The sequence below is a fragment of the Heteronotia binoei genome, chromosome 15 (genome assembly GCF_032191835.1).
Source record: "Heteronotia binoei isolate CCM8104 ecotype False Entrance Well chromosome 15, APGP_CSIRO_Hbin_v1, whole genome shotgun sequence".
NCBI classification, from domain to species: domain Eukaryota; kingdom Metazoa; phylum Chordata; class Lepidosauria; order Squamata; family Gekkonidae; genus Heteronotia; species Heteronotia binoei.
Window position 1 is genome coordinate 54,389,138 of NC_083237.1, and position 26,505 is coordinate 54,415,642.

Below are 26,505 nucleotides of genomic sequence, written 5' to 3' on the forward strand. Positions count from 1 at the left end.
TTTCCTCTTGGCAAATGCCTGTTTTTTTTAAAATAAATAAATAAAACAAAACAGTGGAACAGCTGCCAACACAGACTTATTACATAACATGATTTGATCATCAGATGCTGTAAAAGGCAATTACTACATATCTCTTCATTAGGCTTTGCCTTTCAATTTCAGGGCTTTTTTTGTAGCAGGTGCTCCTCTGCATATTAGGCCACACCCCCTGATGTAGCCAATCCTCCAAGAGCTTACAGGGCTCTTAGTACAGGGTCCAGAGAGAGAATTCTAGCAGGGGTCCTTTGCATATTAGGCCACACCCCCCTGATGTAGCCAATCCTCCAAGAGCTTACAGGGCTCTTAGTACAGGGTCCAGAGATAGAATTCTAGCAGGGGCTCCTTTGCATATTAGGCCACACCCCCTGATGTAGCCAATCCTCCAAGAGCTTACAGGGCTCTTAGTACAGGGCCTACTCCAGGAGGATTGACTACATCAGGGATGTGTGGCCTAATATGCAGAGGAGTTCCTGCAACAAAAAAAGCCCTTAGTATATTTCATTTATATTGCATTCATTTTTTCCCAATTTCTATTGTGCATTTTATATTTTGTCAATCACCTTAGCTGGGAGCGTTACTCAAAAGGCAAAGTTACAAATCTTTTAATTTTTTTTTTAAATTTAACAATGGAGTGACCCAGCGGTCTCGGAGAGGACCAGTCTTACAAATACCATCCCGTTTCCATCCTTGAATAGAAGCCACTGCCAGGAGTTTAGCCACAGCCAAACAAATAGCAACATACATTCATTCATTCATTCATTCATTCATTCATTCATTCATTTATTTTTATTTATGATTTATATCCCGCCCTTCCCACAAAAGTGGCTCAGGGCAGCTCACAACAGATAGTCAAACATAAAATTAAACAAGTATTTAAATATATAAGCATTTAAAACATTTAAAACCTTAAAAATATTAAACATTACAACAGTATGTATAGCAGGAGTCTGGCATCAGTATCAGCTAACAAGAAAGATGAAGTAACAGGGGAAATCTTGGAAACTATCAGAGACCGTTTCCACAGATCTCTCCAAGGAGCAGTCAACACACAATCAAAGAAAATTGAACAAATGTTTTATTAATAAGAACACAAGCACACACACACACTTGCTGCTCCTCCTTTGCCGTTCCCCCTGGCCAGGCAGTGGGTACAAAACAGACATGGTAGAGACTGCTCCTCTTTGAATATCTTCCCTTCACTCTGCTATTTCCTCTCTTTGGACTGGGATCTGGTACCTTGGTTAACCTTCTGGGAGCTGCCCCAGGAGTAAGATTGGATGAGAGAGAGAAGCTTGCTGGGCTTCCGGTTAGCATCTGAATAAAGCAGAGATGTGGGGAGAGAGAGAGAGAGAATACAAGCATGGATTAAGACAGGAGTGAGATTTGCACAGAGAATGAGAATGCACAAATGAAAGCTTAATCAGATCCTAGCCAGAGTTTTCTTTCCAAAGGGGGGGAAAAATCTGGCAAGGTATTTTTTAAAATTGTCCTGATGACATTTTGGTCTCTACTAGTGTCCTGTTTGGCGCCCTGTGGTGCAGAGGGCCAAGCTGCAGTACTGCAGTCCAAGCTCTGCTCACAACCTGAGTTTGATCCTGGTAGAAGCTGGGTTCGGGTAGCCGGGTCAAGGTTGACTCAGCCTTCCATTCTTCCAAGGACAGTAAAACGAGTACCCAGCTTGCTGGGGGGAAAGTGTAGATTATTGGGGAAGGCAATGGCAAATCACCTCATAGAAGTCTGCCAAGAAAAAGTCGTGATGTGACATCACCCCATGGATTGGTAATTACTTGGTGCTTGCACCTTTACGTAATGTCCTATTAAGAATGAAAGTGCTTGTTTGCTGGATCAGATAAAAAGACAGTTCCTAAGCACTGCTGGTGTTGTGTAGTTGTTAGAGTGTGGTTTAGTTGTTAGGATCTAGGAGACCCAGGGTCAAATCCCCATTCTGCCATGGAATCTTTCTGGATGACCTTGGGCTGGTCACAGTCTCAACCAAACCAACCTCACAATGTTATCATGGGGGTAAAATGGAGGAGAGCAGGACAATGTTAGCTGCTCCAGGTCCCTATAGGAAAGCACCAGTAATTTCTGACTCTGGGGTGACGTTGCTTTCACAACATACTCACGGCAGACTTTTTATGGGGTGGTTTGCCATTGCCTTCCCCAGTCATCTACACTTTCCTCCCAGAAAGCTGGGTACTCATTTTACCGACCTTGGAAGGATGGAAGGCTGAGTTAACCTCGAGCCGGCTACCTGAAAACCCAGCTTCCACTGGGGATCGAACTCAAGTTGTGAGCAGAGCTTGGGACTACAGTACTGCAGGTTTAACACTCTGTGCCATGAGGCTCTTCCTGCATAGGGGAGGGGTATAAATGAAGTAGATAATTGTCTCTAATTGCCTGTCCCCAGTAGAGATTTAAAATTCCCGGAAATTTTGAAGCCACAGGAAAAGGCAAGCAAAAAAAGAAAAGAAAAGAAAGAAATTTGAGGGAAAATTTGAAACATAAGCAATATTTACTATCCTATCAAATCTATACTAATTTAACAACATAAAATGCATCATTTGAAACTTAGTTAGCATTATAAAATTGCAATATTTTACATATTTATTTAAAATTCAAAATTTATACATATGCATTATAAAATGTATACATCATTTTGTACAAGCAAAATTGCAAATATACCCAGTACCTGAGAGCAAACTGTATGCTGATGCACCCTATGCTATCTTAATTCTTGCTATCTGGTTAGAGAGTTTGGTTCTCAATGAAACTTCCAGAGTTATCCTCTGAGGCTGTGGTGCAGTTTCTGCCCCACTTAGTGATTGAAAGAACAACAGAAGGCGAGCAACAGTTGAAAAGCAACAGAAGTGCTGGGTGCTCCCCTCCGGACGATTAGCTATCCTTCTAGGTGCAGAAATGCATATTGAATTTAAGAGATGTGTATGTCTAGATCATGCCATCTTGTTTTTAAAAACACATCACTCATATGAAAAGAGAAAGTATTTCATAGGAGGGTTCCCCCCCCCCCCGCATTCCCCCAAATTTCTGATTTTTCCATTGGAACAACTGGAAGTGTTGGGGTGGGGTGGGGTGGGGGGAGAAGAGCTTGGAAAAAATGTTTTATTTCCCTGAATTTTTCTGCTTATTTTGCAGGCCTTTGCATATCTAACTTCCAGCATCTTGGTGAGCAAAGGTATCCTGCCTTTGAATATTAACGCTCCATTTTTGGCAAATTGCCAGCAATATCCCCTATAAATTGCCTAATTCTTTTCTGAGCCATTCACAGGTGACTATTGTTCCTTGGCTGGTGTGATTGCTTTCCTCCTTTTGGCAAGGAAGCAATGACTAAACTGTGTTGCCTTAAGGGGCTGGATGGGAAAATTCTGAAACTCAGCATTTTGGATTTGAAACATATCTGCTTTCAAATTTGTACTGAATTTCATGTCAGCTCTGCCTGCGCATGGTTTTTGTGACCCACTCATGGTGTATTGTAGGGTGTCACAGAGACATCAGATTTCCTTTTATTGATGTCAAATAAACTGTTCCGGGCAACTCTTACCTCTTTGTCCAGACTTGCTTCGACTAGAATGACTTTCCTTGAAGGATCTTTTGAAACTGGGAGGAAAAGAAAGCCATTTTTTAAAAAACCCATAATCTCCCCTCCTCTTTTAATGTGTCTGAACTACCATATACTTCACACACTTAAAAATACTTCAAACTCATATGTTCGTTATTCTGTAGAAGTTTAACTGAAATGCCCCCCCTCCCCCGTGACACTCTCTTGGTATTTGGGTCACGTAGAAGGTTAATACAACACTGGCAAGCATTCCCCCCACCCCAAAAAAACCCCAACCCTTTGCTGTATTTTTATTTTGCACTAAGGACTGATTAAAGTCAGAACTGATTTGGAAGTGGGACAGCATCTTGCATTTGATGATGGATTGCCGGTGAAAATGGTAGCTCAGGGCGGAATCTTTCTCCCCTCTCCCTCATAATGTTTTGGCATACTTACCTGCATTGTGATCATATTCTCATCTATACCTGCCTGGAGCAGCCAACAACATGCACCGGGATTGGATGATCACACTGTTGTGTCACAGTGCATGAAAATATGCCTCAACATTACACAGGATAACAGCAGGGGTGGAATTCTAGCAGGAGCTCCTTTGCATATTAGGCCACACACCTCTGATGTAGCCAATCCTTCGAGACCTTACGAAAAAGAGCCTTGTAAACTCTTGGAGGATTGGCTACATCAGGGGTGTGTGGCCTAATATGCAAAGGAACCCCTGCTAGAATTCTATCTCTGGACCCTGTACGAAGAGCCCTGTAAGCTCTTGGAGGATTGGCTACATCAGGGGTGTGTGGCCTAATATGCAAAGGAGCTCCTGCTAGAATTCCACCTCTGGATAGCAGGGATAACACAACAGGGGGCTTCTGGTTTTGACTGCGACCCCAATCTTGACAGCAGTGTGTCGGTCCGCTTCACATGTGAAAATATGATAAAACTACCTCCTTAGCCCTGGATAGGAGAGTGAGGGGTGGGGTGGTGGGACTAGCACTGTGCTTCCTAAATTGAGTATTTTGAAAGAAATTAATAGATGGGGGTAGGGTTGCCAACCTCCAAGTGGGACCTGGAGATCTCCTACTTTTACAACTGATCTCCAGCTGACAGGGATCGGCTCCCCTGGAGAAAATGGCTGCTTTGAAGGGTGTGGCATTGTACCCTGCTATGGCCCCTTCCCCAACCTTGCCCTCTCCTGGATCCACCACCAAAGTCTTCAGGTATTTTCCAAAACAGACCTGGCAACCCTAGATGGAGGAGACATCATAAGGTTTCACAGCTATATCAGTTTTGCAGATAACTGTTCGGCATAAGGACTGTGGTTCACTGCTAGAGCGTTGCCTGCCTTCACATGTAGAACATAGTGGATTCAATCCCAGTTATCTAGATTTAGAACAGGAATGGCCAAACTTGCTTTAATGTAAGAGCCACATAGCATAAATGTCAGATGTTTGAGAGCCACAAGATATGAATGTAAAATGGCTGAGAGCTGCAAGAAATGAATGTCAGAAGTTTGAGAGAAGGAAGGAAGAGAAATAGATGGGGAGGGATATGGAGGTGGGAAGAGAGCAACTTTAACTTAAATGCATTCTCCAAGCTGCCGACTGGCTTTGTTGCCAGCTGGCTTGACTTGGAGAAGAGATTAAAGAGAAAATGTCTTCTCCAAGCCAGCCAATGGGGTGGTGCGGGCTTTGAGAGCCACACAATGGCCAAGGTCAGACGCACATAAACTGACGAGATGGGCATGGATGAAAGCCAGATGCATGTCGGATTTTATGCGGTTGTCCAAACATCAGCATCTGGCAATGGTCGTTGGCTCGTTCGTGTCCCGAACTGCCATGACTGAGACGCGGACTTTTTTGATAGTACATTAAATCTGGAATAAGAATGCTTCCGACGACTCCCGCACGTACTTTCTATGTTTGAACGCTCCATTGTAGCCGACTCGTCGCAAGCGCACATCCGCTTCCCTGCGAGAGCCCACTCCAAATGATATCATTGCGCCAGCAATCGTTGACTCAGCCTTCCAACCTTCTGAGGTCGGTAAAATATGTACCCAGCTTGCTGGGGGGGAAAGTGTAATGACCGGGGAAGGCAATGGCAAACCACCCCGTAAAAGGTCTGCTGTGAAAACTTTGTGAAAGCAGCATCACCCCAGAGTCGAAAACGACTGGTGCTTGCACAGGGGACCTTTCCTAAATGGAGGGGGGAGGCAGATCGCCCACCTTTGCTGTCTCCCTGCCAGGGGAGGAAGATGACCCACCTTTGCCGTCTCCCCGCCAGGCGGAGAGACAGCAAAGAGAATTGCCGTGCTCCCCCCCATTTAAACACCATGGTGGGGTGTTTAAATGGGGGGGGGGGAGGAAGATGACCCACCTTTGCTGTCTCCCCGCCAGGCAGTGAGACAGCAAAGAGAACTCCAGGGCTTCCCCTTCCTTTCCGGGTGTTTAAATGGGGGGGGGGGGGCGGGTGCAGATCGCCCACCTTTTCTGGCACCTTTAAAAAAAAAAAAAAAGCCAAGCACAATATCCCACGTACTGCACATGCGCGACTGTGGAATGCCATCTCAAAAAATGAGGTCCTGTTGAGACCTCTGATCAACCAGCGACGGGACCAACGCTGCTTAGAACTGAAGGATGGAGGGATGTCTGATCAGGAAATTCGTTGTAAAAAAGCTGCGGGGTATGATAACAACAGGTTAGGGATGGATTTAATGGTGAGTGTGACCGCGGCCAATATGTGTGAAAGAGCCAAATGTAGCTCCTGAGCCACAGTTTGGCCACCCCTGACCTAAAAGGTTTACACACTAAGTAATGTGAAAGTTCTCCTCCAGAGGCTCTGGAGAGCTGCTGCTAGTCAGAGTCAACATTGCTGACCTTGATAAACCAAGGGCCTGACTCAGTATAAGGCAGCTTCTTTTGCTGGCCAGTCTTTCTTGGAGAACTCCAAGGAATGAGTTTGCACAGTCTCCCCGCCACCATATCTCTCTGACCTCTCCCACAGACCTGCACCTCCTAGTACCTCCTGGTGGGGTGACTGCTCTCACGCCTCACTTTCTCCCCCGCCTGACTCCTGTGGGAGGGGTTTCTCTCTGCCCGCTCCTCCTTCCAGGCCTGAGAGGGTGGAGGACGGACAAGCTCAGCTTCCTGTGCTGCTCTGGAAGACGAGCCCGGATTTTGGGCTTTGGTCAGGCTTGTGGGAGACTTGGCCGTGCTGATTTTTCTTGTTTCTTTGTCTTCCGCAAGGCTGTTGGTGAAGGTTAGCTCACTCCAGGCAGTTGTACTCTTAACTGGGGGCTTAGGAGATGGAGCCTGGGAGGGAAAGAACACATCATGGGACAGTCAGCTTGGTGGAATGCTAAGAAAGTAGATTTCTATTTTCCCATCCTCTCCCCTATTCCCTCAACCTGAGGTTAGTTAACTAGAGATCCCCAACACAGCTTTGAGCCCAAGGCTCTGAGTTACACCTTAGTGCTCCATGATGGAAGAGGCTAAAGACTTACCTTAAAAAAAAAGAAAGCTGGGAATTCAGAGAACCTACTAAAACTACCATTACAGCACTATATCAATATTGTACGGCCATATTAAAAAAAAAAAATAAGGAAGGTGCTGCTTCAGGGGCTGCACATCTGGGTTTTCAGGCCACTTCTGATTTTTCCAGATGTGTCCCAAAACATAATTTTTGGGTGAGATTTCCTGCTACCAGCCAGCTGGCTAGCAGGCAGGGAAGCATTCTTAATCAGCATACTCTCATAATCAAAGTCTTCTAATAAGCTGGTTCAATTCTTATTTACTCATTGTTTCTGTCATATCACGGGCAATGCCCAAACATGATAATTTATGAGCCAGCAATCATGACTAGTCTGAGGAGGCTTGATTCTTTGGCTCATATTCTTCTTGACAGCCTCAAATTTTCAGATCTAAGATTTGAATTGATCTCCCATTTAGCTTAAGCAGGACTTTACCTTCAGAAGCTAAATCAACTTGGCTACTCAGAAATAAAGATAAACCCCATTGTGTGTGGCAAAACATCTGGCAGTTTTTAAACTACACAATACCTTTTGTTGTAATTTTTAGGCTCTCCTTTTGTGGAGTGAAAGTTTGCAGTTTATTACTCCGCTTGTGAAAACTGTAATCAAGAAGTCAGTAAATAAAGGACTAAATCCGACAAGCCTTTCTGTGGACTGGGGTGTTTAAACAGCCCAGGAAACAGTCAAACTAAGACCTTTTCCAAACACTTGACTTCCAAACACTAGACTGATTATCTTGGCAGCCGATCCACGAGTTCTTCTGCAAGCCTACCCTCTCTGTGCATTTTCAGAGTTGTGGAGTCAGTTTATGTTCTTCTGCACTTGCCCTAAATAGTGAGGATTTTCAAGGAAGGGTGCTCATCAGTGCTGTAACAGCACCCCCCCTATTTCTTTTAAACTGGCCCTAAAATATTGATATAGTGCTGTAATGGTAATTTTAGTAGGTTCTCTGAATTCCCAGCTTTCATTTTTTTAAAGGTAAGTCTAGGGTTGGAAGGCCCCTGTGTTTTCAGGTGGGGGACTTTCGCGTGAAGCGCGTGTGCGATGCGATGACGTCACCCGGAAGTGATGTCATTGCACTGGTGACATTGCGCATGGCCACTCTTGGTGTTTCTGGGAAAACTCTATGAATTTCACAGACGCTCTATCATTTGAGAGGGAAATTCTATGGTACAATAGGTACCATAGAGTTTTGCCTTCCCAAATTGCTAGAGTGTCCGGGAAAACCATAGAGTTTTCCCAGAAATGCCTAGAGCGGCCACACACAATGTCACCAGTACAATGACATCACCTGCAAGTGACGTCATCATGCCAGCGATGTCGGGGGAGGTTCCCCCCACTGGCTCAATGTGGGCCAGTGGGTTGGAAACCTCCAGGGCGGGAGAACCCCTACCCAACCCGGGGGCTTGGCAGTCCTAGATAAGTCTTCAGCTTCTTCTGTCATGGAGATATAAGGGAAACTTATATCTACTAGGAACTTTTAAAAATGAGAGCTGGAAATTCAGAGAACCTGCTGAAACTCTCATTATAGCACAATATCAATATATCAATATTTTAGGGCCTTTAAAAACCCCCCCAAAACTGAACACACTCATCTTCGGGGGAGGGGGGAGGGAGGGAGGGGTTTCATAATGAAACAGCCCAATTATTGAAACATGGGTGGGACAAAGAAGACTGGCAGAAACATCATGCACGATGAAAAATCCAACTCAAATTGGTTTCCAGAAAAAGATCAGGGTAAATGTGGTTTCAAAAACCAAAAATAACCAAAAAACCCCTCCAGCAACAAAGGTAAAAACTAAAGGCACAAAAATGTGTGCAGAAATCAGGGGATAAACCAAAGCAGTAAGGAGCCAGAACCAACAGGGGGGGGGGGAATCCACGGGAAAGCCAGGTGTGGCCCCTTAGATGCTGCAAGCCTGCCCTCTAAAGGACACTCAGCATATACCATAGCTGCAGGACTGATTATGGGCATCTGTGAAGAAATGCATTGTCTCCTGAAGGGTTGGTGAGCAGCAAAAGTCTTCCCAGCCCAGTTTTTTCTCTAGTTAGAGGAGGAAGTCTGTTTGCTGGCACATCAGCTCACCTTCTTACGAATGCTAATGATTCCAGCAAGAAAGACAATGGGTAGGATAATCCTATCTTCTTTCTCTCCCATCTTCAGGCAGAAAGCAGAGAGTTGGAAGTGTACCTGAGCTTGTCAGCGTAGCAAGAACTCCTTTGCAGCAGGAACTCCTTTGTATATTAGGCCACACCCCCTTGATGTAGCCAATCCTCCAAGAGTAGGCCCTGTAATAAGAGTCCTGTAAGCTCTTGGAGGATTGGCTGCATCAGGAGGGTGTGACCTACTATGCAGAGGAGTTCTTGCTGCAAAAAAAGCCCTGTTTATAAAGTTTCTTACAGTTTTATCTAAAAATTTTAACCATTCGTGGCAATTAGTATGGTACATTGTATTCTGTGTTTCATGCTGGTGTAATACTGTAATAAATGGGCTTTAGATCCCTTTGCCTGTTTCCTGGTTTGTATGGGAGTGAAAATACGAAGTCAGTTTTGCTTATGCTTTAGCCTGTCCTCAATTCCAAACATGGACTTGTTCAGAAAATAGCTGTCAGCCAAGTTATTAGACTCTTGCTCTGTCTGCAGACACAAGCAGCCTCACTCCCTTCTCCCCAATTCCCATCCTTCATGTTTTTTCCCCCACTCGTTCTCCTACATGGCTGTCCTACATAGAGGACTCACTTTAGGTCTTGGAGGTGGAGAACTCCTAATGCGGCTGGTCTCAATGACCTCCTCCTTCATTGCAGACATTATATCTGAGGGCGGCCACAATAACTGGATGATCCTGGTCCAGGAATCAAAGAGGTATTCTCGCCTGTACGATTCAGGGCACAGCTGGAGATAGAAGGTGCGTCCGCTCGCTAGTCTAAATTTCAGCTGTTGCCTCTCTGCATCATGGATGGAGATCTTCACCAAACGCAAAGGGAACAACCTGCCAGGACACGAGGCTGAGGTTCAAACACATGTGAAGCTTTCATCTGCCACTTAGTCCTCTATGCTGTTAAACAAGATTTGAAATAGGGTTGCCAATCTGGGGGCAGGGGATCCCCCGGTTTAGAGGCCCTCCCCCCACTTGAGGGTCATCAGAAAGCGGGGGGAGGGGAGGGAAATGTCTGCTGGGAACTCTATTATTCTCTATGGAGATGTATTCCCATAGGAAATTATGGAGTATCTAGGGCTCTGGGGGGGGCTGTTTTTTGAGATAGAGGCACCAAATTTGCAGCGTAGCATTTGGTGCTTCTCCCCAAAATACCCTCCACATTTCAAAAAGATTGAACCACGAGGTCCAATGCTTTGAGTCCCAAAAGAATGTGCCCCTATCCTTCATTATTTCCTATGGAAGGAAGGCATTTAAAAGGTGTGTGGTTTCTTTAAAGGTGATGGCCAGAACTCCCTTTGGAGTTCAGTTGTGCTTATCACAACTTTGCTCCCGGCTCCACCCCCAAAGTCTCCTGGCTCCATCCCCAAAGTTCCCAGATATTTCTTGAATTGGACTTGGCAACCCTAATTTGAAATGGTGACAGGTTTTATTAAATCACTGTTTCTAGTACTATTTCAAGTGAATCTGCTCTTCTATAGTTCAGTATCATAGGTGGATGATCTTAAGGACCAGTGGCTTGTCATTTTTCAAAGAAAATATCATTCACTTTCTAAATGTGAAATTTCAAGGAGAATTTGGTAGTCCTACAGAAATTGTGCTACGATGCAAATACCAGGTTTCCTTCAGTAAGTCTTGCTGGAGGATTCCTCGGTTGCTAAAGAGTCTGAATTGGACCTCAGGGCTTATAGTATATACATTGATACCCCTTTTTTCCTCCTCAAAGAGGCCCCAAAGTGTCTTAAAACATTATCCTGCCCACTTTATTTTCTTACAATAACTGTATGAGGTAGAGTATGCTGATGAAAGGCTGTGATGTTACAGAGTGAGCTTTCATGCTAAAGTAGAGACTCTCCACTGGAAAGTCAAACCCCATTTTTTTTCAGATCCTTATACTACACCCACCACAGTGATTTGTCGGCTCAAGTAGGAGTGTCAGAAAAGCAAACTTCCATGTCTTTTGGCTTCACAGAAGCCGAGGGAGAAGCTTGCTTTCACTGTCAGATCTGTTCCGCTGGAGGGGACACTGGGGCTTGGAAGAAATATAAAAACTGCTCAGCTAGATGATATGGGTGAATGACATGAGTTGGGAGAGGTCTTTTGATAACTTCCATTCCTAACAACTGCAGGGTTATATTCAGCTTGTGAAGGTGGTGCAGAAGTGAGGAGGGTTTCAGCCTTTCCTCCTGTGCCATTTTCCCTGGAGGGGGTGGTCTTGTTTGCTGCCGTATGTGGATTCCCAACCCATCTCATGTCACACATATTATCTAGTTCAGGGGTGGCCAAGCTGTGGCTTAGGAGCCACATGTGGCTCTTTCACACATATTGTGTGGCTCCCAAAGCCCCATCAGCTGACTTGGGGAAAGCATTTCTCTCTTCACTTCTCTAAGCCAAGCCTGCCAATGGCTTGGATAATGCGTTTAAAGTTGCTTTCCCCACCTACCTACCTACCTCTCTCTCTCCCCATCTATTTGCTTTCCTTCCTTCCTTCCTGTCTTGCAGCTCTCAAACATCTGACATTCATGTCTTGCAGCTCTTAAACATCTGACGTTTATTCTATGTGGCTGTTACGTTAAGCAAGTTTGGCCACCCCTGGGCCGCGTTCACACTCACCATTAAATCCATCCCTAACCCGTCGCTATTATACCCCGCAGCTTTTTTACAACGAATTTCCTGATCAGACATCCCTCCATCCTTCAGTTCTAAGCAGCGTTGGTCCCGTCGCTGGTTGATCAGAGGTCTCAACCGGACCTCATTTTTTGAGATGGCATTCCACAGTCGCGCAAGCGCAGTACGTGGGATATTGTGCTTGGCTTTTTTTTTTTAAAGGTGCCAGAAAAGGTGGGTGATCTGCCCCCCCCCCCATTTAAACACCCAGAAAGGAAGGGGAAGCCCAGGAGTTCTCTTTGCTGTCTCTCCACCTGGCAGGGAGACAGCAAAGGTGGGTGATCTTCCTCCCCCCCATTTAAACACCCCACCATGGTGTCTAAATGGGGGGGGAGCACGGCAACTCTCTTTGCTGTCTCTCCGCCTGGCGGGGAGACAGCAAAGGTGGGGGATCTTCCTCCCCACTCCATTTAAACACCCCGATGTGGTGTTTAAATGGGGGGGGGGAGCACGGCAACTCTCTTTGCTGTCTCTCCGCCTGGCGGGGAGACAGCAAAGGTGGGGGATCTTCCTCCCCCCCATTTAAACACCTCGCCGTGGTGTTTAAATGGGGCGGAGCACAGCAACTCTCTTTGCTGTCTCTTCGCCTGGCGGGGAGACAGCAAAGGTGGGTGATCTTCCTCCCCCCTCCATTTAAACACCCCGACGTGGTGTTTAAATGGGGGGGGGGAGGATGGCAACTCTCTTTGCTGTCTCTCCGCCTGGCGGGGAGACAGCAAAGGTTGGTGATATTCCTCCCCTGGCAGAGAGACAGCAAAGGTGGGTGATCTGCCTCTCCCCCCCCCCTTTAGGAAAGGTCCCCTGTGCAAGCACCAGTCATTTTTGACTCTGAGGTGATGCTGCTTTCACAAAGTTTTCATGGCAGACCTTTTACGGGGTGGTTTGCCATTGCCTTCCCCAGTCATCTATGCTTTTCCCCTCAGCAAGCTGGGTGCATATTTTATCAACCTCAGAAGGCTGGAAGGCTGAGTCAATAATTGCTGGCGCAATGATATCATTTGGAGTGGGCTCTCGCAGGGAAGCGGATGTGCGCTTGTGATGAATCGGCTACAATGGAGCGTTCAAACATAGAAAGTACGCGCGGGAGTCGATGGAAGCATTCTTATTCCGGATTTAATGTACTATCAAAAAAGTCCGCGTCTCAGTCGTGGCAGTTCGGGACACGAACGAGCCAATGACCATTGCCAGATGCTGATGTTTGGACAACCGCATAAAATCCGACATGCATCTGGCTTTCATCCATGCCCACCTCGTCAGTTTATGTGCGTCTGACCTCGGCTCTGGTCTAGTTGAACCCTAAGGGTGCCTTAAGAAGTGATATGTATCACAATGCTTGGAAAACACCATGCTCTGTAATTTCTATAGGGAGATGGAATGTCCCTCTATCCTCCTGTTTAGCCACAGGTTTGATGACTACCACTAAAAGCTAATAACGTGGTAACACAGTAATGGTGGTATCCTTCCAGGAACTTCCCATAAATCCTACTTCACTTGCTTTCTGTGGTGCACTCCTCTGAGGGTGCTGTCTTGAACATGCTGTGGAAACAGGCCAAAAGACTCACCTGCTGAGCTCATATTTCACTTTGCGTTGTGGAGAGACCCTGGTGCCACGCAGTGGAGGAGGATCTGCAGGCAGGTAAACGGGCCGTGCCACAAGCAGGACATCGGGCATCAGGAGGACAGGGCTTGTAAAGCTCATCCCAACAGTCACAATTTGCTCCTCGTTGGTGATCTCTACTGGACCTCCATGCTTGCTGATCTGAGGGACAGGGAAGAGGCACAGTTGACCAGCTTTTCAACGTGGGAAATGTCTAATACCTCCGGCGCTCCTTATTGATCTGCATGTGTGTGTGGGGTGCAGCTGTTCATATGCAAAGGGGGCAGTCTTCAATAGAATAGTGAACAGTTTGCAGAAAGAAACTCCTGCAACTTAGGGAGAACGCAGACGTAATACAGAAGTCAAAAGTTTGCAGTTTCTGTGACCAATATGCATACCAACCTCTTGAACACTGTGCCACCTGTCAGTTTTGTCCTTCCTTTATGCTTTGAACAGACGACCCTTCCTTGTCAATCCCAGCCCAAGGATTTTGGGTGGGCCGCATAGCTGCTACTCGCTCTCCTCACTGCCCGGCGCTGAGTTGGGGCTGTGGAAAATGAACCTGCTGAGTGCTCGCCTTGGTTCAACCACAGGGGAGGGAGGGAGGAAGAGGACCCCCTGCCCCCCCCCCCAGGAAAGAAGGAAGGAAGAAGCAAGCACACAGCAGGATCTCTGTGCTGTGGGCTGGCAGAGTGTATGTGTCAGTGACAGGGCAGCACTCCACCTATAGTATTCCTGGCAGCCACTTGTTTTTTCATAAATAGCAACCTGTGTTTAAGCCCTGACCTGGATAGCCCAGGCTAGCCAGATAGATCTTGAAAACTCAGCAGAGCTGACCCAGACTTGTATCTGGAAGGGCAGCCTCCAAGGAATACCAGGGTCATGACACAGAAGCAGGCAATGGCAAACCACCTCTGAAACATCTCTTGCTTTAGGGGGGAAAAAAGCAAGTCTGGCTCGCCTAACGCTAAAACAGCTAGAGATACTGTTTGCCAGGGAATCTTAGGATCTCCTGGCTTTTATTACACATAATGCCGTACAACAACAACAATAGAGCTGTGTTTTGCTCTTAATTTTCTTGCTTGTTGTCTTATTAATGTCAAAATGTTGAACCTTCAACTTAAAAGTGGAAAGCTGCTCAAGAGATTGGAGGAGAGGTTTCTCAGAGTCATGGCAAACGGCAGGTCACCCTAGCCAGCTCCTGCAGCAAACTGGCAAGACTGACTTTGCCAGGGTGTGACCCCTGGAGAGAAAAGGCACAGCTGCGGTCACATGAGCAGTTTGATCCAGTTTGATCCAATATTGCTGTAGTTCCCTTGTGGATTTAATAAACACAATCAGTCAGGAACATCTACCTTCCACACCCCAGTGATAAACACCCCGTTCTGACCCATCTTCAAAGCGAACAGACATTGGGGAAAGTCTGGTCTTTATGGATGTCAGCACTTTCACCCTGCATTTCTAGCTGCCTGAACTCCCCTATTGTGAAGCTGTTTGGGAAGTCTGAACGTTCCCTTCCTTTTCTGCCGCTGTTTCCTCCTCTTCTTCTTCTTCTTCTTCTTCTTCTTCTTCTTCTTCTTCTTCTTCTTCTTCTTCTTCTTCTTCTTCTTCTTCTTCTTCTTCTTCTTCTTCTTCCTCCTCTTGTAGCAATGTGTGTATAAGTGCATAATCACCCCTGGGTTTTCAATCATTGTAGCCAAGTAGTCATTCTGGATTGGGAATCCTCAGGGGAGTTCTTTTTGAGTAAGAACCCCCCTCTCTCCTGTTTCTGCATCAGAGCTGCTGTTTGAGAGCATCCTATGACTGACACAAGGGTAAATTTATAGGAGTCAATGGGACTATTCTCATGTAAATCTGCACTTCCCCTCCCCATATATTCCAAGGAAAAGAGGTGAAGGGAAGGAAACTGAGAGGGGCCAGAGTACTTGGCAGAAGGATTGTGGAGCTGTCAAAAACAAGCCAGAACTTCATATACATGCTTGTGCACAGGGATGAAAGACCAAAAAAAAAAAGGATGTCACATCAGTCTGAACAATTAGGGTTGCCAGGTCTTACCTGGCTCCCAGCGAAGTGGGGGGATCTTCTTCACTTGCGCAAAGTGCACGGGATGCAATGACATCACCCAGAAGTGATGCTATCATGCCAGGCGTGTCACACGAGGGATGCTCTAACATTTTTTAAAAAACTGTCATATGCTAGAACATTTCCCTGTGACATGCCTAGCATGATAATGTCACTTCCAGGTGACATCATCATGCCAGGCATGTCACAGCGTGCCAGCTCTCTTTGGGGGGCAGGGCTCCCCCACTGGCCAGTTCCATGGCAGCAGGTTGGAGGCCCCAAAATTGGGGGAGACCCCACTCCAGGCAGGAGGCTGGGTCTTTGTGAATGATTGACCATAAGCCGAGCATGCAGTGAAGCTGGTTCAGGGTGAGATGGCTGATTAAAGCTTCCTGTTACTACAAGATAAAATGGTGTAATTAGAGGCACAGCCAGATCACACCAAGCCTATAGTGTGACCACAGCCTTCAACAGAATGCAAAGAGAATGTGTTCCAATCAACTCTGCTGTTGCATAAAATGTTACTTCTTCTTAACCCATAATTTGCTTGTATTCCTGTCCCTGCTTATATGAAATGGCTTGTTCAGATCAATGTCAACTTGGTCAGGTTTAAGTTGTTTACTTCCCTTCACAAGCAGTTACTAGAAGAGTATTTTTTTTAGATATTTTGGCATTTGCCTGATGCTGTCATCCTGGCCCACATCATAGCTGAGTAGCCCAGATACTGTTTCTTGAGCAGCATCCAAGTAGGTCAGATTCAATATGGGGGGATTAGAATACGTGTCCTCACACCTACGCTGATCTTCTATTCATATGCTGCAGACAAAAGAAAATGGGATACACACACCGTAATAATCTCACCCTGTTTAATTAACTCTAATCGGCATTCAACACTCCACAGCAGATTTGCATTAAAAATGACACTCTCTGTTTTGAATATTTCTACACTGCCTCTTCAGAGTCCAGCTTGAGGCGGTTTACAATTAAAACACAAGCCATTAAAGCACAAGCCATTGGGTAAAACTATCCATAAAATGAAGCCGACCATTAAAAAGTTGATAAGATGAAATCGTTAATTAACAGCCTTGATAAAAGATGTGTCTTAGCCTGACTCCTAAAAGAAAGTAAAAGTAGGTGCCAGGTAAGCCTCAAGGGAGTGAGTATTCCAAAGGTTAGGGGTCACCACATCCCATATCCTGTCTCTAGTCATTGTCTGCTTTACCTCTGAAGGCAGGGGCACAGAGAGCAGGGGCTGAGAAGCAGATCTTAATAGACCCAGACTAGGCCAATCCTCAAAAGCAATGCAGGATTGGCCCTGGTTAGTATGATATTGGATTTATATCCCGCCCTATACTCTGAATCTCAGAGTCTCAGAGCAGTCACAATCTCCTTTACCTTCCTCCCCCACAACAGACACCCTGTGAGGTGGGTGGGGCTGAGAGAGCTCTCACAGAAGCGGCCCTTTCAAGGACAACTCCTGCGAGAGCTATGACTGACCCAAGGCCATTCCAGCAGCTGCAAGTGGAGGAGTGGGGAGTCAAACCCGGTTCTCCCAGATAAGAGTATTTGGATAAGAGTTCTCCCAGATAGTATTTGGAAGGGTGACCTCCAAGGAATACCAGGGCTATGATGTAGAGGCAGGCAATGGCAAACCACCTCTGAACAATCTCTTGCCTAAAAAACCTTCAAGTGCAGCTCACCAGCTAGTGGTGCATAATGCTAAAAGAGGTAGTACTTCTGGATGCCAGACAATCTTAGGCTCTCCTGGCTATACTACACACAATGCCAGATGATGATGATGATGATGGTGATAATGATGATGATGATACTGGCAGATTGAATAGTATGGAAGGAGATGGTCCTTCAGGTTTCCTGGCCCCAAGCCTTTTGTGGCCAGTTGGTAAAAGAACCAGCACTTTGAATCATGCCTGGAAACAGGTGGGCATCCAGTGCGGATCTTTCATTTCATCTCAGGGTTGAAATGATTCGGTTGATCCCTGATGGTAGCTTAGCTGCCACATATTAGACCAACTGAGATTTCTGGACCGTTTTCAAAGGGTCAGTTAGGACACTTGTTTTATAGACAGACAGACAGACAGCTAGACAGACAGATAGACAGCTAGACAGACAGACAGCTAGACAGACAGACAGACAGATAGACAGACATACAGACAGACAGCTAGACAGACAGACAGACAGACACAGACAGATAGATGATAGATAGATAGATAGATAGATAGATAGATAGATAGATAGATAGATAGATAGATAGATAGATAGATAGATAGATAGATAGATAGAGAGATAGAGAGAGAGAGAGAGAGAGAGAGAGAGAGAGATCCTGTCAGATCACAAACTAAGCAGGGGATATAGAGATATAGAAACCCAGGGTTCTCTCTGTCTCTCACACACACAGAGAGAAAACAGCCTGAATCCAGAGGCACCTTTAGGACCAACAAAGTTTAATTCTGGGTATAAGTTTTCATGTACATGCACACCTCTTCAGATATGAAAGCACAGAAATGCTCCTACCTAGAATAAGATGTTGCTGGTCTTAAAGGTGCCGCTGGACTCAGACTTTGTTCTGTTGCTTCAGACCAACATGGCTGCCCACCTGGAGGGGGGCAGGGAGAGAAAGAGAGAGAGAGAGAGACATCTTACCTAATCTCTTCCTAGAGTTCCATCTAGAGAAATCTGATTTACTTATCAATACATTTTTGGACAAATTACAGTCTTATCTTATGCTAATCTTTCTTAGCTTAAACGTGTGATTATTATCTAGATAAACGATTGGTGCTTAACTAGTGATGAGTTAATCAGACAGGTGATTTGTGCTCATTATCTTTTCTAAAGCAAGATGAGAAGGCCAAATTTAACTCTTAATCTCTATTAAAAGGCAACCGATCTAATATTTCTGCTCACTGTTTTAATTAACTATCAAAGATAAAAGAAAAACCTTGTGCAGTCAATGTTCACCGATAGTTGAACCTAGTACGTGTGCAGATTGCAGGGAAACATGCATGATCTGTAAGAAAAGTGGTTATCTCTGCAATCCTAGACCTTTCATAGAATTATAGAATCATAGAGTTGGAAGGAACTTCCAGGGTCATCTAGTCCAACCCCCTTCACAATGCAGAAAACTCACAAATACCTCCCCCTAAATTCACAAGATCTTCATTGCTGTCAGATGGCCATCCAGCCTCTGTTTAAAAACCTCCAAGGAAGGAGAGCCCACCACCTCCCAAGGAAGCCTGTTCCACTGAGGAACTGTTCTAATGGTCAGGAAGTTCTTCCTAATGTTGAGCTGGAAAAACTCTTTTGGTTTAATTTCAGCCCATTGGTTCTGGTCCTACTTTCCGGGGTCACAGAAAACAATTCCACACCATCCTCTAGATGACAGCCCTTCAAGTACTTGAAGATGGTGATCATATCACCTCTCAGCTGCCTCCTCTCCAGGCTAAACATGCCCAGCTCCTTCAACCTTTCTTCATAGGACTTGGTCTCCAGACCCCTCACCATCTTCATCGCCCTCCTCTGGACCCTTTCCAGCTTGTCTATATCCTTCTTAAAATGTGGTACCCAAAACTGAACACAATACTCCAGGTGAGGTCTTACCAGAGCAGAGCAAAGCAATACCATCACTTCACGTGATCTGGACACTATACTTCTGTTGATACCTTTCTAAGCTCATTGATTTCAGAGGACTGTACTGTACTGTACTGTATATAATCACAATACTGCCACAGGGGTGCTCTTGATGGCTGGGTTGGAAGGAGCGCTGGGACACTGGTGGGAAGGCAAAGGCGGCTTCATTACCTGGGCCATCAAAAGACAGGTGAGGACCCAAGGAAGGGGACTGGTTGGAAGAAGAGGCGGTGAGCAGGCTGCAAATTGGAAGCGGAAGTAGCACCAGGCTAGGAGAGGACTGTGCCAGGATGGATGAGGGAAGCAGTGCCCCTCCAGGTGGGCCTGAGGAGGGCTAGGAAGAAGCTGGCAGTGGGAGAAGGTCAGAAGGCCAAGGTCAGGCCTCAAAGTCCAGCAGCAGCTGAAGAGGTAGGACCATGAGAGGCCTCTGGATTAAAAGTAAGGTTGCCAAGTCTTACTTCCTCGCTGGCAGGAAGTGGGAGGGAGCTTTTTGTGAGTGAGGGGTTGGGACAACATTGCCGTGTGCAATGTCCCTGATGTGATGATATCACAATGATGTCATCATGCCAGGGACATCATGCTGGGGTAGAGGTGGGGGCTGACAACTTTACTCCAGCCTGACGGTGACATGGCTAGGACTGAGGAATACCAGGAAGATAAAGGCACAGAGATGTGATGGGAGCACTCTAGGGGAAGCAGCTCTTGAGTGGCCAACCTCCAGGTGAGACCTGGGGATCCCCAAGAATTACAGCTGATCTCCAGACTACAGAGATCAGTTCCCCTGGAGAAAATGACAGCCTTGGAGGGTGGACTCTGATATTAAGCCCCACCAAAGGCTTTGTCCTTCCCGGCTTCCACCTGCAAATCTCCAGTTTTCCAACCTAGGGCTGGTGGCAACCTAACCCCCACCCACGTCAGTGGCCAATGGGAACCTGGCATCCTAACAGGAGCACCAGCTGGGGGTCATACATGCCGAAGCCAAGTATATCTGACTATAGACAGATAGTACAGGGCCCAGTCTGAGATTGTGGTGGACAATTGAAAAAAACCCTCTCGTGCAGCAGGAGAAAAAAGACAATGAAAAGGGCAGCCAAACAACTCTTGGGTGGAAACTCCAATGAATGGTCAGTGTGGATGTTTATGCTTTGTATCTGTGAGGAGGAGGAGGAGGAGGAGGAGAAGATATTGGATTTATATCCTGCCCTATACTCTGAATCTCAGAGCGGTCACAATCTCCTTTACTTCCCCCCCACACACACACATACACACCACAACAGACACCTTGTGAGGTAGATGGGGCTAAGAGAGGTCTTACAGCAGCTGCTCTTTCAAGGACAACTCCTGGGAGAGCTATGGCTGATCCAAGGCCATTTCAGCAAGTGCAAGTGGAGGAGTGGGGAATCAAACCTGGTTCTCCCAGATAAGAGTCCGCACACTTAACCACTACACCAAACTGGCTCTCAGCCTAAGTGTACCTACTCAGAAGACCCATTAGTTTCATTGGCACTTTCTCCCCCCAAAATTTACATACAATTATATACACTTACTTCCTTTATATCAATTTTTTCACCCTATTGGAGATCCAAAGTGGCTGGCATCAGCCTCTCCTCCATTTTATCCTGTGAGGTTGGTTTGACTGAGAGAGTGTGACTGGCTCAAGGTTACTCAGTGAGCTTCCAGGGCACCAGTGGGCATTCAAAACTGGGCCTCCCAAATAGTCTGATGTTCTTAACCACTACACCACACTGGCCTTAAAGCCCAGTTGTATCTAGGCTCACGGACTTGACTGCTGCTCATTTCCGTGGCATTTACTTCCAAATAGGAATACTGCTGGAAAAGATTTATTACGGGAGACTCAGGTTGGTTGAGAGAAGTTCTTCCTCCAGGATTCTGAAGTTCTCTCTTGCAACAAGCATGTAGATGGTGTGATCACTGCCACAGGAGGTGGTGGCAGCTACAAGCACAGCCAGCTTCAAGAGGGAATTGGATAAACATATGGAGCCGAGGTCCATCAGTGGCTATTAGCCACAGCATATTGATGAAACTCTCTGCCTGGGGCAGTAATGCTTTGTATTCTGGGTGCTTGGCGGGGGGGGGGGGGCAACAGTGGGAGGGCTTCTAGGGTCCTGGCCCCACCCCCACCGATGGACCTCCTGATGGCACCTGGTTTTTTTGGCCACTGTGTGACACAGAGTGTTGGACTGGATGGACCATTGGCTTCTCTTATGTTCTTACTTATCCAACATGGCTTCTCTTATGTTCTTATGATCCAGGAAACAATAGACTTCCAAAAAGGCAGCTCTTGATAAAAGGCCTCACCCAAAGATTCCCAAGTAAACTAAGCAGTCATATGGCAAAAGAACAGATTCTGCCATGAGTTAGTAACTGGTTAAAAAAGAAAAAAACAGAGAGTTGGAGCTAACTGACAGCTCTTGCAATGGTGGGATGTGAACTGTAAAGTCTGATAAAGGTTGGACAGTATTGTTGAATTTTACCGTTAAGTAACCTGGAATCAAAAGTGAGCAGTGAGGGGACCATGTTTCAATGGGCTTAAACCAAACTAAGTCTAGTAAGTCTACAAAGGATTTTTCACTGAAAGAGAATGGAGGCAAAAAAACCCAAAACAAAACTGGGAAAGTGTAGCTGCATGGAGCCAAATTGGGAAGTGAGTCCAACATTTCATATAACAACTATACCATTCACTTGTCGTGACCAATGTTCCCTCTAAACTGCGGAGTCTTGTGAGCAAAAATTCTACTTTGTGAGCTACTGGTATTAAAGTTGTGAACTACTGGCATTAAAGTTGTGAGCTACTGCAAATTATTGTGCTCTGGGGTCATCCTTCCTGAACTAAGAATGTGTGAGCTGGAGGCCAACAATCTGTGAACTAGCTCACACTAACTCAGTTTAGAGGGAATACTGCATGAAACAGAGAGGCAGCTCAATGTACCGTTTGCATTGTTTTTGGAGCATGAATATGTGCCTTAATTCTTCTCTGAAATTGATTTTTTTCCTATTTTTGAATTGTCCGAGTAATCTCTCTCTCCCTCTCTCTTTCACACACGTCTTTTCCTCATGATTCTTTATAAGCTTTCAGGAGCTTGATTTCCCCAGTTCTGTTTCCTGTAGTAGCCTCTCACCTGCTATTGATATTTTGTGCTCCTAGAGCATACTCCGTCTTCCTCAGGCTCTTTTGATATCTTTTGAATAATCAATGATGATGACTTTTCTCCATGCCTCGGGAATCACCAGAGTATGTGGGGGCCCCTTGTCTGTATGTGGCCTGACTTGGTTGTTTTTTTTTATTGGTGCAAGCTATCCATGCCACTGTTAGATGTAGTGTTAATTGTCAGTTTGGTATGGTGGTTACAGTGTTGGACTACAGTCTAGAACAGGGGTAGCTGAACTGCTCCTCAGCAGCCAAATGTGACTCTTTCATGCATATTGTGTGGCTCTCAATGCCCCCACCACCCCATCAGTCGGTTTAGAGAAGGCATTTCTCTTTAAATCACTTCTCCAAGCCAAGCTAGCTGGCGGCTTGGAGAATGCATTTAAAGTTAATGCTACTTTCTTTCCACTCCTCCCTCCCTCCCTTGTCTTGCAGCTCTCAAACATCTGACATTTATTCTTTGTGGCTCTTAGGTTAAACAAATTTGGTCACCCCAGATCTAGAAGACAGATAGATAGACAGACAAAAACAGACAGAAGGAGGGATGGATAGAGATGGACAGATAGATAGACAGACAGACAGACAGATAGATGATAGATAGATAGATAGATAGATAGATAGATAGATAGATAGATAGATAGATAGATAGATAGATAGATAGTACAAACTGGCATTGATACTTAATGTTATTTCATTGCAGCTGAGTGTGCTAACCCCCATTTACTGACCTCTGCATGCAACTTCCAACCTGATTTGAGCCTGAGTAATGGCTCATTTTAGAAACAAACCCCCTGTCCCCAAGCCTCTTCAGCTTCCACCTTTTCTGCCCCACCCCAGTGGCTTACCTGAACAAAGTCACTTTCAAACATGGGGGAATATTTAAAGAACCCATATTCCCCCTTCCGCAGTTGGCGCTGAAGTGGCCCCATTCTTTTGCTGAAAAAGTCATTCCCATAATGGGCTCCTGTGGCTTGTAAAGGCATCTTGGAACTGTAGCTAGAGATGGGGAGGGAGATGGAAAACAGGTTCTGAGCAGGGGCTATTTATTACTGTGTTGAAGAGGGTGTGTGTGTGTGAGAGAGAGGGAGGGGGGGGGAGAGAGGTATTGGGTTGGCTCCAGCCAGCTTTTCCACTAGCAGAAAAGGGAGGAAGAGGTCCCCTTTGCCCCCCAAAAAGCTATGATGGGGCCTTCATGAACAAAAGCCAGGTGGGATGGGAGGCAGTAAGAAAGAGAGGAAGTGGGCACAATTTAGCAAGACAGATAGCTGGATCCAACCCTCTTTATTTCTGAAGAGGGAAGTTGCTGTGCAATTTTACCATTTGAGGCTCACATCAACACCAGAGCAGAAAGGTCTGCTAGGAACACCTGAGAGGACTTTGGTTAACAGATCTGCTGTATCTTCCAACCCACCACCCACTAGGTAGGTTGGAAGAGGGGAAATGCAGGTGTGTGTGGGGGAATTGCCACTGTATCGACAGCACGATATAATTTTATGAGGTGAACGTGGAAGTGAGGTGAAGGCACTCTAGGATTCAGCAGAAACTCTATGGTTCCAGCAGTGATGTCACACCTCACTAGGTCAGCATAAACTTTATGATAAAGCCACAGAGTTTCCACAGAATTTTAGAGCGACATGTTCTCAGTGGAAATGAGGTAATACTGTTGATGCGATTGTATCCCCACGTCTCCACCCTCCAGTCTTTTGCCAAGTGCCAGAGGCTGGCTGGCAACCCTTCCAGAGACTCACTGCTTTGCTATAGCAAGCTGCAATCATTGCTTACTTACCTGCTTTTTCCTCTCTGGGCAGTGACAACAGGAGTTGGATTGGGACTCCGAAAGGAATGGGGCTTCCTCTCTCACATAGTGGGGTGTGCCCTTGGATTCCTCCCCTCCTTTGGAGCTGATCTTGTAGTCTGGAAATCAGTTGTAGTTTCAGGAGAACTGCAGGCCTGCCCTGGAAGTTGGTGACCTTAGTTTTGTCTGTGAAACAGCCCCAAGGAGATGCTATTTGCTTCACAGGCAAAAAAGGCATATCCTTGTCAATTTAAAAGGTAAAGGTAGTCCCCTGTGCAAGCACGGAGTCGCTGCCGACCCATGGTGTGAAGTCACATCACAATGTTTTCATGGCAGACTTTTAATGGGCGGGACAAAGTAGGAGTCAAGTTGCACCTTTAAGATCAACGAAGTTTTATTCAGAAGGTAAGCTTTCATGTGCTAGAAGCACACCTCATCAGACAATAGGCTGGGATGGCAAACAGACCTTAATATAGAGAGAGTGGGCAGTGAATTAGTATACAAAATAATGGAAGTGTTTGTTAGCAGATTAAGAGAAGCACAATTTGGGGTCTGGTGATTGTTAGTTTATATTAACTGGGCTGCATCACAAAGGGGCAATAAAAGTCAGAATCGCAGATTGATGTGTATGTGAAGTGCCATAAATAAGAGGCAGCCCAGTTAACATAATCACCAGACCCCAAACTGTGCTTCTCTTAATCTGCTAACAAACATTTCCATTATTTTGTATACTAATTAACTGCCCACTTTCTCTATATTGACTGTTTGCCATTCCAGCCTATTGTATGATGAAGAGTGCTTTTAGCACACCTTCGGGCGATTTCCCACACAGCTTACCGAGGAGCGAAGTCCCTCCTCACCGCGCAGCGTCTGCTCGGATTTCCCACCAACTGCTCCGCGGATTCAGGAAGTGCCGCACCTTTTGCGTCTCAAATGGAAACCGCTAAATCCCTAGTTTACGTTAGCAACGCAAAAGGTGCGGCACTTCCTGAATCCGCGGAGCAGTTGGTGGGAAATCCGAGCAGACGCTGCGCGGTGAGGAGGGACTTCGCTCCTCGGTAAGCTGTGTGGGAAATCGCCCGAAGCCTTACATTCTGAATTAAACTTTGTTGGTCTTAAAGGTGCAATTTGATGTTCCATTGCTTCAGACCAACACGGCTGCCCTTTTAACAGGATGGTTTGCCTTCCCCAGTCATCTATACTTTACCCCTGCAAGCTGGGTACTCATTTTACAGACCTCAGAAGGATGGGTCAACCTTGAGCCAGCTGCCTGAACCTAACTTCCGCCGGGATTGAACTCAGGCAAAAAGTCACTCCCTGGGATCATTCCAGGTCAGCAAATGGCATAGAGGAAAGCTTTTAACCCTTTTCTCCCCTGCACTTTGCATAAGGCCTGCAACACTTCCTCTGTTGGTATGGGGACTTGCGCTGTTCAAGCACCCAGTGAATGCTTCACATTATTAATGTGGCTATTTGCTCATTTTGCTCTTCAGTCTTAAATGTAGTTTTCTTGGGCTACTAGCTCACTTGTTAGCTTTATTTAAGTTGAAGAGAAGGCTCACCAGTATGCAAATTTGGCCTGGTATTTTCAATGCCCAGTCTCAGACATGGAACACATGAAGCATTCCTCAAGGAGACAGCTTATCTGAGGAGGTACAGAGTGCCTTCTGTTGGCCATAGATGAATCACAGCCAGATTCCAGATGCCTGATGCTAAGGGGAAGGTCATCCAGGTCTGTGGATGCAGCATATAGGCAGACTTTTGAGCCCCGGAACCTCTTTCTTTTTTGTCGTTCATGTCCTATGTCACTCACCTGCGGGTCTTAGACCTATGAGCTCCCTGACTGATGTGGCCTATCCTGTCAAGCTCCTGTTCTTCAGAACCCACCTTCTCTGTTGCCACATCAGAAGCTGTTTTATGACATCACTATTGGTTTTTCTATGCCTGCTTATTGTGCAGCTGTTTTGCAGGTTGTGGAATCAGAAGTAGGAGGAATCATGCCCTGACTAAAACAAAACAGGGATTTGGACTCAGCACACTGTTCTAATCTCCTTATTGGTGAGACTAGGTGAGCAAACTGCAGTGCAGGGATTTCACACTGATGCATGCTTGCCAAAATCCTCTCCCCTGCCTTGTTTTTGACTCCTTATTGCAGGGGTGGGGAACCTTTTTTCTGCCAAGGGTCATATGGATATTTATAACATCATTCGTGGGCCATAAAAATTATCAACCATATCAAAAATTATCAAAAAATTATCAACTCATCGCTGAGGGAGAATG

The 26,505-nt window shown here is 45.9% G+C and overlaps 2 protein-coding genes across 2 annotated transcripts in view; one reads left to right on the forward strand and one right to left on the reverse strand.

Annotated features, from left to right (window-relative positions):
• Window positions 1-26,505, forward strand: part of ASIC2 (acid sensing ion channel subunit 2) — a 786,273-nt gene that overhangs the window by 197,941 nt on the left and 561,827 nt on the right. The gene's annotated exons all lie outside the window — the stretch shown is intronic.
• LOC132584269 (Golgi-associated RAB2B interactor protein 3-like) lies at window positions 1,097-23,402 on the reverse strand. Its single transcript, XM_060256117.1, has 6 exons — window positions 23,276-23,402; window positions 13,521-13,717; window positions 9,876-10,125; window positions 6,629-6,918; window positions 3,602-3,657; window positions 1,097-1,353 (listed from the first exon to the last, which is right to left on the reverse strand). The coding sequence occupies exons 1-6, from the start codon at window positions 23,357-23,359 to the stop codon at window positions 1,244-1,246; spliced, it is 987 nt and encodes a 328-aa protein (XP_060112100.1). The 5' UTR covers window positions 23,360-23,402; the 3' UTR covers window positions 1,097-1,243.